This window comes from Gouania willdenowi, chromosome 1 (genome assembly GCF_900634775.1).
Source record: "Gouania willdenowi chromosome 1, fGouWil2.1, whole genome shotgun sequence".
In the NCBI taxonomy this organism is placed as follows: Eukaryota; Metazoa; Chordata; class Actinopteri; order Blenniiformes; family Gobiesocidae; genus Gouania; species Gouania willdenowi.
Window position 1 is genome coordinate 20592259 of NC_041044.1, and position 13105 is coordinate 20605363.

General features: G+C 38.2%; 1 protein-coding gene across 4 annotated transcripts in view; it reads left to right on the forward strand.

Annotated features, from left to right (window-relative positions):
* Nucleotides 1-2463: 2463 nt before the first annotated feature.
* The window catches only part of gab1 (GRB2-associated binding protein 1), a 64318-nt gene continuing 53676 nt past the window's right edge, over nt 2464-13105 (forward strand). For 3 of the 4 annotated variants that reach the window (XM_028447702.1, XM_028447730.1, XM_028447753.1), the window contains exons 1-2: nt 2464-2896; nt 3032-3185. In XM_028447702.1, the coding sequence (XP_028303503.1) occupies nt 3114-3185 (72 nt within the window). In that variant the 5' untranslated portion in view covers nt 2464-2896; nt 3032-3113. The other variant, XM_028447712.1, reaches the window with a different exon arrangement.

Consider the following 13105-nt stretch of genomic DNA (forward strand, 5'->3'; position numbering starts at 1 on the left):
TACAGTGATATTTATTAGAGTACATTTGAACTACACATCCCATGATTAAAGCTCAGTTTCCCCAGCACGCCACCGTCTGCCCAGTTCGTCCTCTAAACTGGTTAATCAAGTTAGAGGAAGTCACAGACAAACTGTATCCGGTTATTTGCTTTCAAGTTACACGTAGAAACGTGGACATGAAGTAGCGTTTTGAGATATTTGCGAACAATGGAAAAGGCTTCTCCAGAACAGACAAGGGCAACGGGTGGCCCTGGGTCTTATTTTTAAGAGGCCGCAATGCAAATTCATCAAAATTACTCCAGAAACACACAAAAGTAAAGAAAAATAAACCTAAAAACAGAACCCGGCCCCTTCACCTTACAAAATAAGAGTTAATGTAGTCAAACAAAAGCAAAAATAAACCGAGAAAAGAGTGTAACTATGGAACCTAAGAATAGTAATTGTTTTAGTTTAAATATTGAAGACAGAGGTCGGTGGCAGTGTTCATTTGTGTGATTGGTCAATCTGATTCTGGTTATTAAAGTCTTTAATAACAAACTGGTCTTTGATTGTTCACAGTGATCGATTAGATTCTCAATTATTGTTGATTATTGATCTTCCATTTAATCATCAGTCAGCTGCTGAACTATTGATCTATGTTTTATTATTCTACCCTCCCCAGAACAACTTTATTGAAGGGAGAATATATATATATATATATATATATATATATATATATATATATATATATATATATATATAAAGAGGGCAGTGTTACACCTTGGTGGGGGGAAGGAAATAGGGAAGAGGGAGTCAGGGTAGGACAATAGAAGGGATGGGGAAGAGTCAACCGATTTAGACTGAGAGTGCAATATGATGCTACAATTGTGCATATTGTGTTGTGAGATGTAATCTGCTGCTGAATTATTTGACTTATTTTTCAAGTAATACTGTATAATGCAGTGGTTCTCAAACATTTTTGGCTCAAGTACCCCCTTTTTCTTATTTCTGAACCCAAGTACCCCCTTTGTCTCACTGAATTTTGCTTAGAAAACTACTTAAAACTATAGAGCATAATGATGGAATGAACAAGTGATAACACACATTTTGAAGAATCTCATTTTGTAAATAAGTGGAAAGAAGCAATATTTAGTGCAGTGGTTCCCAAGCTTTTGTGGATTGTGTCCCCATTTTGAAAATCTGGTGACCCCAAAGACATTTTCTTCCTTCCAGAATTTGTTTTTGATCACGTTTGAGCTCCGATATATATACAGGTAGGGCTGGGCAATTTTGCCTATAAAAAAAAAAAATCTCTGATTTTTTAAAGAATTTTTTTTTATTCAATGCACTTAACTGCAGACATCAGATATATTGTCAAAAGTGCAACTTTATTGCTGTGATTGTCCTCAAGAGTTAAAATACATATAAACAATCCTTAAATAAAAAGTAAATGAGTCTCTGTCATTCAACAATTTCAAGCTTTAATCAAGGTTTAAGCAAAAGTGCAACAGCAACTTCACAGTAGCTTCAATTTTCTGAATAAGGAATCAGATAACTACATATTTTATAACATATAACATTACAATTAAAAAAATAATAAACTCTTCCCTTAGAATCTCAGCATAGTGCGAATAAAGAATTTAACATGCCTGTGACACACATATAGCCTACTCAAAGGGTAAACACATGTAAACAAAAAAAGGGGCAGGCTCACATCGGAACGCGAAAAAGTCCGAAAAAACTGTGGTGGGGGAAAAAATAAATATGCATTTTAGTTTGACTAAATTTATATTTCACAAAGTGAAACTATAGCAATACAGTTGTTTAGGAGTGTGTGTTTCAAAAACCCATTAAAAATTTTCAGAAATTTCAGGCGACCCCACATGGGGTCCCAACCCCAAGGTTGAAAAACTCCTGAATAGATTTATTTCTATAGTTTTTTTTTTTTTATCATTTCCAGTCATTTTACGCCTGGTGTGGAACCAAGACTGACACTTTATTTGTGAATTTTCCACTCTCTCTTGTACCCCCTGTAGTGCCATCGCGTACCCCTAGGGGTACACATACCTACATTTGAGAAACACTGGTATAATGTAATTGGAAAATCCAAATTAGGAGGAATTGCTTAGTTTGAATTACAATTTGAAAAATGTAGATGATCGATATAGATTTTTACCATCCCTAGATTTCATTCCACTCACTGGAAAGATTAAAAGTCCCATTTAAAGCTGTCCAGTGGTAATTCTACATTGCATTACAGATGTAGTAAGTAGATAGAGTTAGCTATGACTGAAGTTTTGTTTATGCATAAGATAGATTATTATCATTTATTTATTTTATATTTTGGATTTGCTTGGCGAGCTATCGGTAGCTCGCGAGCCCCCTGTTGGAGAGCAGATTCTAAACACCTTCCCTCGATCAGTTTCCTTGTGCTTTTATTTTGAAGTCCCAACGCCCGGCTTGTGTTTCCGCTGTGTCGTCCGTAAACTTGACGCAGCTCAGAGTGAGTTTGGGGAAAGACGGAGCGGAGCCACCCTGTCAATCACAATTAAAGAACGACTGGAGTAAAGTGTTCGGAAAAGCAGGCCTGGACTCTGGCTCTACGGCCACAGCGCTCTCCTTGCTGGCCCTCAGCACCACCGCAATGAGCCGGTCCACTGTGGGACTGGGACACCTACACCCGAGCTCTCCAACCGGGAAGGGCTACACTTTGACGGGAATGACCAAGAGGCGGTGCATTTAAGAACAACAAAAAAAACTTCAGTCAGCGCCTCATTTGGAAGAAAACACACAAGTCAGTGTTCATATTAGCATCAAAGACGCTGCTGTGGAGGTTTATTCCCCCTCCAGCCTCGGAGTTTGCTCGTTTATTTGACATCAAACTGGAGCAAAGCTGGTGCGTGTTCGCTGGCTGTGGGTGAGTGGACTTTCATAGGACATGGAGACGGAGAGAGAGGACAAAACATTACATAGCTCTCTGTTCACACCTCAGCCTCGTGTAATCTACGAGTGTGCGTGTTTTGCGCGCGCGCGTGCGTGTGTGTGTTTCCAGGTGAACCAAGTAGAGACACTCCCATAGACAGACGAGGCCACACTCGGCTCAACTCCAGGGAGAGAGCCCGAAACCAGCAGCTATGAGCGGGGGAGAGGTGGTGTGTGCAGGCTGGCTCAGAAAGTCTCCTCCTGAAAAGAAGTTGAGACGTTACGTAAGTGCACTTCTTCTTCTCCTCTTTGTTAAGGTTGGAGCAAAGCAACCTGTTTGACTGAATGTGCCAGCTTGTCCTTTTATTGTCATATCATCCAATCAATCATCTTGAGGGTTTTTTTTTTTTTGCACAAATCACAACCCCATAAACTGGAAACAAAAGTCAAACAATCAACAACAGCATAAAGAGTTGGAACTTTAAGGTGTAGTGTGCAATGCAGTGTAATATCGTAAAACATTAGCTGTGCAAACTAAGAACAATTTGCACACACGTTTGCACGAAAATGTTCTCTTCATTTTTGCACCAGAAGAACACTGTCAACCAGCATCCGATTGTTTATTCATCTGCTATAGATGGTAGCCCACATCAGGGTCACAGGGTGCAAGGATACAATAGAACCTTCGCCCTACCACAGACTAGGGCTGCACAATTAATAGAATTTTAATCGTGATCGTAATTTTTGTTGCCACGATTAAATTATTTTGATCGTAGACTATTTTTACATTTAGAGTATGGCTCTGCACTCTATAATAGTGTGTTTATTCAGTTAGCCTTTGGTACATTTTAAATTTGTTGGTTATTTTTTTTAAGGCAGCGGCTATCCGTACGGTTGCCGTATCAATATACCGACATTCTATCTGTACTCAGCACCCCATTTGGCCAGTTTAGGTCACGTGATACGTCAGTCATTGGCCAGTTTAGGTTGCGTGACTAAGACTAAACCTTACCGTAACCCTAACCCTAAAAATTATTGAGATATTGGGTTATAACATTGGTTTATAACACTATACCTAAGGTGTTACGTGCTTGTACTTCGGGAACTGTATCAGTAGAACCGGGGGTTGTCCATACGGTAACTGTACAAATAGACATTTTATTTTTTAAATTACGTTTTTAGTATAATTGTTATTTAAAGCTTAATTTTGCACTGTGAACTGTACACATGTTTGTTCAAAAGTAGTGTAATAAAAACACAGATTTTTTCCTAACATGATGAATAATTGTTAGGCAGTGGCTATCCGCACGTAGATGTATCATTATACCGTCATTCTACCCGTACGTAGCGCCCCTTTTTGGTCAGTTTAGGTAACGTGATATGTCACGTGACTAAGAAGCTATTCACTTGTACTTATGTTTGCTATTAATGCGTAGATTCGTAAAGTACGTTATGGACATGCTACGTATTTATTAATTGTTGTAATCATATGTAGCGCCCCTCATTGGCCAGTACTTCTGTTTGCGATTAATACGTAGATCCTAAACTACGTTACGGATTAACTAACCCTAACTACAAACTACGTTACAGACTAAGTAACCCTAACCCTAAACTACGTTACGAACTAGTCTGTAGTGTACGGCTAGCCACTTTGTAATTTTTATTATAATCGTGATTTCAATATTGATCAAAAAATAATCGTGATTATCATTTTGACCATAATTGTGCAGCCCTACCACAGACACAGCATTTTTAACCTTCTCATTACTGGAAGTGTGGGAATTCATTTTGGACACAGCCCTAAATAATCAGAGGCAGTAAAAGTTAAAATACAACAACCCTCAAACACAACATATTTTCTGAAAAGGATCATAATCGATGAGTTGACTCTTTGCAAAACATCATGAGTAATCTATATCTGACATCATTTTTACACTTTCACATTTCAATTATTAGAATCAAGTAAGCCGACGTAAACTCGATTCACGGCTATTGAGGAACCAATCATGATGATTTAGAATTGGACAACATGCAAGTTGAACATGTAAACTGAATAAAGTCTTGGTTGTGATGAAGCTATGAACGTGTAGTAAAAATGATACCAAGTTAAATTGGTCCTAACTTTTTATTTTTATATTGCCTTTTATTTAAACCAGATGAGTTATTGAGAACAAGTTCTCATTTGCATTGACAACCTAGAGGCAGTTAGAGTTAAGGGACTTGCTCAATGTCCCACAGTGGATTAGAACCTATGCGACCTTTGCAACTTTGGGTGCAAAGGTTCAAAACTGCTGTTATTGTGCTCAAGGGATTTTGGAAATTGCATGTACTTGTGTTTTACTGTGACTGCTAAAGAGAATTCAGTTTGTGTATATTTTAAGTGGTTTTTAGGCATACTTTTTCAGTATTTAAGCTGAAACCTGGATTGGTCTCACTCATTTGGGCTTTCTGGACCCTGTAGCTGGGCCCAAATGTAAGAACTTCCAGATAAAGTATTTTCTCAAGCTGATTAAAAGTTGTTCTAGAAAATGAACTATTAAAGAGTTATAATAACTTTAGGAATGTTGTTTTTTTTTTCTCATGCTGGAAATGGACTGTCTATTTCCCATGATTAACTCCAATAACTTTGCTCAGTCAAGCATTCCTCACTTCTCAGAGATCGTCGCATATTAATATAAAACTTTGTGAGAGGGAAAACAATAGAATTGTTCAATGATTCCACATTCAGATTATAAAACTCTTTATTTTGGCTGAGAAGTGGTGTCTCAGGTTTAATTCTTGTTGTCCTTTTGTGGTTGTTGTGTAATGTCAGTGTGCATTTGCCATGTGAATGCTGACAACAAAAGACCACAGACCTTTTACAGATCTGTGGGAAAGCTCTGCAGGCTGGCTTTCACAGTCTCGTACTGATTAAAGGGAACGTTGCTTTTATCTCATACTGGTTGGAGTTTTCTCTGCAGTAATGTGCTGTGGTTTGACAAAGCAAGGAAAGCTAATACTCAAACACATAACTAACACTTTCTGACGAACCAGACATTACGATGCTATAATCTGTAATATAAAATGCAGGGTTCTCGCCAGCGCTGTTGAGCGTAGGGACCCCCGACGTTGAAATTTTGCTCCGCTTTCAGCAACGTACGGGGAATTTTCTGTTGTTTTTTTAATTTTTTTATCTGTACCGTCGTCATACAGTATTTGCTGCACACTTTGACACTAAAGGGACTTCCAAGCATGCATTGTTGAAACTCTCTTTTTAACCTGAATAACCCAGAAATACATACATCAGCTGCACCGTCTATTTAATACAGGCAATTTGCTTGGACGCTCCTGTTTTTACCCGAGGACCCAGAGGACCCGTGCCGCAACTTAGCTTTGGTTTGGAACTTGTTCAGGCTTAAAGAGACATCGGCTTCATTCTAATCGGACAGGTTCGGGCCGTATTCTCTCGGGCCGGGTCTTCTTTTTCCGGCCCGATTAAATGTGCGTGTCCTCAGTGTCTGTGCATGTTTGTGTGCTCGTTTTCTGCGTGTGTGTGTGCGTGCGTCCTCCGCGTATGTGCGGTTTCGTCCTCCGTGTGTGTTTGTTCCAATATTACTGCAGGTCCAACATAATACCTCATTTAAATTTGAAAAGTGCGTCTTGTAATCAGTCTTTTGAATAAAATGTTATTTCTTGTCTATACATTGTGTATAGCATGAGTAACTAACTACATTCATCATCACCCTTTACCGTTTCAACAAATAACCTTTAGCTTTAAAGTAAGGCTGGAACAAAGATTAAAACAACAATGAAAATACAAACAACATTAACTTTCCTTCACTAAATTTCAAAATTTTCTGCGCCAGTGGCACTCACTCGCGCGGCACACAATCCCCCTATGCTGTGAAAAGTTCCTGGTGAGAACCCTGAAATGTATGACCTAATGACTTCTTCTTAATATTCAGAGTATTAAACTTAGTTTCATGTGACCCTTGGTTTCACCAAGGTTTCGTTTCCCTGAGTGAAATTTCTACTTTTACTTGGAAAGGAAAGCAAAAGCTTTTCAGTGCATGATAGTCTCAGACTGTAACCATAAAGTGCAGCTGATAAAGAAAGATGGTTTGCTCTCAAGCAGCTGGAGAAATGTGCTTTTTCTGTTTCCAGCTTGTATGGAGAAACCAATGCTGTTAACTCCACTCCCTGATAGATGAGACCGTATTCAGAGTAATTAGCTCAGGGGTCAGTTTACCCCACAGCTACATTGTTATTAGCGCTGATTGTGGTTGCGCATACTCAGTGTTTTTCCGTGGAGAAATTCAGTTTGCAGGAAAGGATGCTTGTTTGTGCGATTCTGTTGTGATTTGATAAATGTTTTTTTGCGTTCTGAACTGTGTTGTTTGGTGGCAGTCACATGACTGCGTCCGGTGGCAGTGCTGGCAAACCTTGTGTGATTATTGCTATGAAAGGAACCCTTTCTTCATCTTCTTGTGCTATTTAAAGTGGAAACGGCCCCGAGCCTCTGAGTTCTACTGTTAATTCCAAATCTATTTTTTCAATGTTTAACATGCATGGCACTCTTTAATGTCCAAAAATGATATATTTGAAAATCCATAATTTCTGAATATCTATTTCTGGCTATTTGTTGTTTAATGTAAAAGACCCTCCAAGGCTTCAATTTTGTATTGAATCAAAATAATGATGTTTGTCTCATATCAAATTTGGAATTTTTTATTTTTATTTTTTTGCAAAATTCCATTAATAATTACTAATTAATATAGTATGAAATGGTGTGAAACTAAAAGTATTAGATATCTACTAATTACTTTAATAATCCCAGGGGTAAATTACTTAAGTTACAGTGCCTTTTAAGTAAAAATTCTAAGAAGGTGAAAATAATTAATAAACATAGATATAAATTATGATTTTCTTGACTTTTCATCCTCATTTGAATTTCGCAGTTGAGTGTCCTTCATCCCAATATTTTTACTTCAAAATAAAGTAATTTAAAGTATTATTTACTTGGGAAAAGTCACATTATCTCATGGCTCATTTACAGCAGTTATCATAGAAATGTTGTTGGTGAATGCATCACTTTCAGTTGCTAGTCTTTTAAAAACAAACAAAAAAAAAAAAAAAAAAAAAAACCTCCAAATTTTGTCCTGATATTTTGAATAGATGTGCAGACTTTAAAAAAAAAAAAAAAAAAAAATTTTTTTTATTTATTTTGTTTTTTCATCCACTTGAAAACAGGAAAAGCTGGCCAGATGCTTGCATTTTGATAAATGTGTCCATTCTTATGTTTCTCATGTATTTTTACTGTGCAAACGTGAATAATCTACTGAAATCAACGTGATTTATTAGCACGTCTCTGTTTAAAGCTGTTTAGATTTGACATCAAAGAAGGAACTGCTCTTTGATTGGGTAACATGTTTATAAAATCTTCTTAGCAAGGGAAACAGAAAACAAATGTTCTTTCTGTCAAGCCCCTCCTCTTTCCATGCTTGAAGAAACGAGCAAGTAACCCGAAAAGATGCAACAGAGGGCCACTTGTGCTCATTAGAGTCTTAAGCTAACAAAGAAAAATGAGTGGACGGTATCACCGTTACTGAAGTGCACCCAGTTTGGAGTAATAGACCCAGTGCTGTGTGATCAACCACAGTTTGAAAATTGATTTCACATGCAATGAATTATTCAATGTCCATTACAAACAAATGATGATAAAATATTAATCTCTGGTCTATTACCAGCAATGCACCCCCTTTCACTATTGTCATTGTGCTCAATGACTGGGGATCAGTTCGACCTCCTTTGCCGTCGACCACAGAACTTTATAAAGATGGCTGTAATAAAACAGCAGCCTTTCAGGAAGAACCATGAAACATGGATCTTAACTGGTGGATTGGATTGAATAAGTATTAGTACTTTGAAGTTCAACCTTGTTGTCTTGAACTAGTGTAATGCTGCATTATTTGAACATCTAAAGTCTGAATCGGAGATGGGCAACAACTTATATTTATAGTTGTACAATACCCACGGTACCTCGCGGTGCCAATTTGTAACGGTTCCTACCATACCAGAAATTCTACAAGACGGTACTACCGCGGATTGCGATACTACCGGTACCAGTTTCCGCTACATAGCGGTTGCCTCTACTCTCCTCCCGGCTTCTCACTGCACGCTACTCACTTGAAAACACACCAACCGGACTCCACAGCTGCTGAATGATTGGTTGTTTGCCTGTTACTGGTGATGTCCGGAGATATGATGGGTCCGCCCGTCTGTAGCTGATTGACAAGCTAAAGTTCTGTCTGGATGTGTACACGGCTTACAGTCACAAACAGAAGACAACACATGGCAGAAGCACCGGGCCCGAGTGGCGAGTCTGCCGCAGTGGCGTCAGTGGCATTACTAATTTTGCTCAAAAAACCAAACTCCAAAAGTCCCATTTGGAACTATTTTGGCTTTAAATGAGGCAGAGATGGTAAAGCAATAGGAGATCCACTGTGCAGGCGCTGTCACCAGCTATAAGAGCCAAAGGAGGGAATACTTTTCGTTTGTTTTTCTGCACGGACTCAGAGCGATTTTTATACATACATACTTATATAAATATATACAATATTTTCAAATTATATACATACAAAGGGAATCAGTTCCTGTTTGTTGTATTTTATCCTCTGAGTTATTATGTTGGAGAAGCATCATTGTCAAATAGTTTTTTTTTTTTTTTTAAAGACAGTGGAATTGTTATCCTAAGTTGATTATTTATATTAGTTAAACATAAATTAATGTGCAAAGAAAACTGAATGATAATTTTTTCAATTTCAACCATATAAATTCTAACTTCATTTATTAGTTTTTTTATTGCTTATATGCTTTTGTTCATGTACTCTTATCACCAAACAATACTATAAGTAATGAATAAGTATTTCTAACTTGTACAAATACATTGCAGTTAATAAAATTATAATAAGTTTTAAAAAAGGCTTCTTTGTTTGGTATAGTGTTGTGGTTACTCATTTTGCTATTGTGACAACTACTTGTATTACAGTGGGGCTACAAAAATGTGATTGTCTGAAGCAAGGGCCACAATATCAACATTTAGAATAATGACCAATCTGAGCATTAACACAGTGAAGAACAAAGGATTTGTGTGTTTTTGTTGATGTTTTGTGTTTTCTTTTTAGAGCTGGGCGATATATCAAGATTCAAATCAAGATAAATCAAGTTTTCAATTTTGGAGACATAAAAAACATTGTGTATTTATTATTTTTATAGCTTGTTTTGTTTTGAAATACTTTTTTTAGAAGTTGGTGCTTTGACTACTTTTCAGAACAGCAAAAAAAGCACATTTTGATTGATTGCTGAGTGTGTTCTAACCCAGATCTTCTCTTAAACAAGCCACACTACAGAACTTACTCACACTTACTGTCCCTTAGAGGAGAAAAAGACTTAAGTGTTACATATTGTGCAGCTGTTTGTTAGTAATGTGCCTGTGTGGGAATGGGTTTTTGGGGACGTATGTTGTCGCCAGTCCGCCAGTTGACCATGTCCGGTTCCAAATGTATTTCAGCTTGATTATGTTAAGTTTCAGCCCTAAGTCTTTGATTTAAAAAGGGATCCTTGCTTTTCAGCAGCAGATTGGCAAAGCACACAAGACATGTCGCAAAAGCAGTCTTTAGTCAATTAACAATAATAATGCATTGGATTTTATATAGTGCTTTATTATAGACACTCAAAGCGCTGTACAGAATTAAGGGATTATTCTTTCACTCCACACCTAGTGGTGGTAAGCTACTGTTGTAGCCACAGCTGCCCTGGGGCAGACTGACTGAAGCGAGGCTGCCATAGTGCGCCATCGGTCCATCCGACCATCACCAACACTCACTCACACACTACATTCATACTAGGCAATGTTGGTGAAGTGCCTCGCCCAAGGACACAATGACAGATATCACTGCAGCGACTGTCCCCCACTGTGGCACCTGGAATTTGCAGTGGTCTCCCATCCTACTAACCAGGCCCAGACCGGCTTACTAAGCTTCTGAGATCTAACGAGATCGGGCAATGACAGGCTGGTATGGCCACGATCTAATGAGTAGTTTAGTTTGTATAGATTGGCTCTTTTTAACTGTCCTGTCATACAGCCAACACATGGACAGACATGGGTCTGTTCATATTAATGGTTTCTGTTGCACTTTTACCCATGGATCTATATGTGTTGTTGGTACAGAGGGCTTTTATTAGGCTTCTCATCAAGTGTTCAAACAAAAGACCAACGACTGTTTTTAGTCTTCCACAATAACTGCCTGTATATAGGCCATACACCTGGTTGTACTACAACATGCAAGAATGCATACTATAAATCGAGTGATAATGGAAATCACATCAATCCATCTAAAGAAAGGCACCTCCTGTTCCTTAATGTCTGCAGTATATATTTCCATACAATATCATGCATTTATGTTGTTTGTATGCACTGGTTTGCACCATTTTAGTAATGTATTAATTATGAGGTATTGAAATATTATAATTGCATGTGTTTCCTAAAATAAGCAATTTATAGGTTTAATACAGCACAACTTTTATGAATAATAATATATTCTTTTAATGCAATATAGTTTGTGCAATATAGTCAATTTATTATTGAAATCCATAGCACAAAACAGTCAGTCACAACTGCACAATACACACATTTTTTAATATAAGTATGTCCTCTTTACATTTTAGAAAGTTGCCCCACTTGCTGAACTTGATTCTCATCCTCTCATCTATTTTCCTTTGTTTATTTATGGCAGATGATGTGTGCTTTAAATGAGAATTTTGAATTCACTACCTTTCAGTGGGCTGGCTTTTAAAAACACCTTAGGCTTTTGTTTATACAAGATGATGAGTGTTTACAGCTCCCAAACACAGTTGGAGTTGACAGGGATCCTTTAGCTGCTATCATTCACCCCCTCTGCCAGGATCTGTTCACTTGTCTAAACTTTGGCCTGTATTTCACAGCTGTGCACGCTCGAAGTAAAAGGCAATGTGCGACATACAAAGTTTGTCATCTCAAGGCTATCAGATTTATGGGAGGAATCACCACAACTAGACTTTTAACAGATTATTGTTTATTCCGATACATTAGCCTTAAGCTTTCTGAAGGCAAAGAGAAAATGTGTGTCTGCATGTAATAAAAGGGTATTCACAGCTTAGAGATAATTCACAATTTGTTACCTTTGTGGAGCCACCAAAATGTTGATTGAATGTTTGGTTTCAGCCAACATTAAACTTTTTGTCAACAGATGTGGCTCCATATTTATCTTCTTGCAGCTGTTTGCTCTCTGTGCCAAGTGGACGTAGTGCCTCATGTAGGGACAGAAGATAAATGTGTCTCAGGCTGTCTCTCAGTTCAAAACCTGGGAACAGATTCTCATCCGTGGCCTCTGTTACTGTAAGTTTGACGAAAGCAATACAATTATATTTTGTGCCATTTGTCACAGCGCCAAGTTGGATCGTTCCAAGTGGAGCTATTATTAAACGCAGATGAAATGTCTCAACTCTATGCTGAGAGGGTAAGCGCAGGCATGGTCATGTGGTTTTCATCCCCGCCATGGATCAGAAGCATTTTTTTTCTGCACGTGGTGATGTGACACAGCCTGACGTTAAAGAGTGTTTGCAGAGATCAAAAAGGCTCATACTTGGTTTGCATTGTTTCATGTTTCAACTTGTCAGCTAATGACAGCAGGCTGTAAAAATAGTGCCTGTTGTGAGCCTGCATTCTATTTGCAGGGACTAATGTAGTCTGATGTGGACATGGACCGAGACTAGTAGTGTAATGATCATGTTCATCAATCATCAAACTGATCTGTAGGTTGTGTCTTTGGTGGTTTGAAAAAAAATCATGATGTGGATCCCTGGATTTTTTTTTTTTTGCAAGGCAAGTTATTATTTCATAGATTGGATTTTTAGTATCGGCTGGCCAGATCAATGGAAGTGAAAAGCAAGCAATCAGATGAAAAAAAGGCTATAATGGTTGACAATGAGGAGGAGGCTTTCAGTGAGAGCAACTCTCTGTTCTCTAGCTTTTCTTTCCTTTCCCAGCACTTCTTGGCAAGCTTAGACAGCAGGAATGTGAGGTCGCTCTGTGTTCTCTCTGCTGGTCTGCTGGGGTGTAAGCACTTGGTTCTTCGCTGCTGCTGCTGCTGCTGGCTGTTAAGCTCAGGCAAAGAAGGGCTGGACC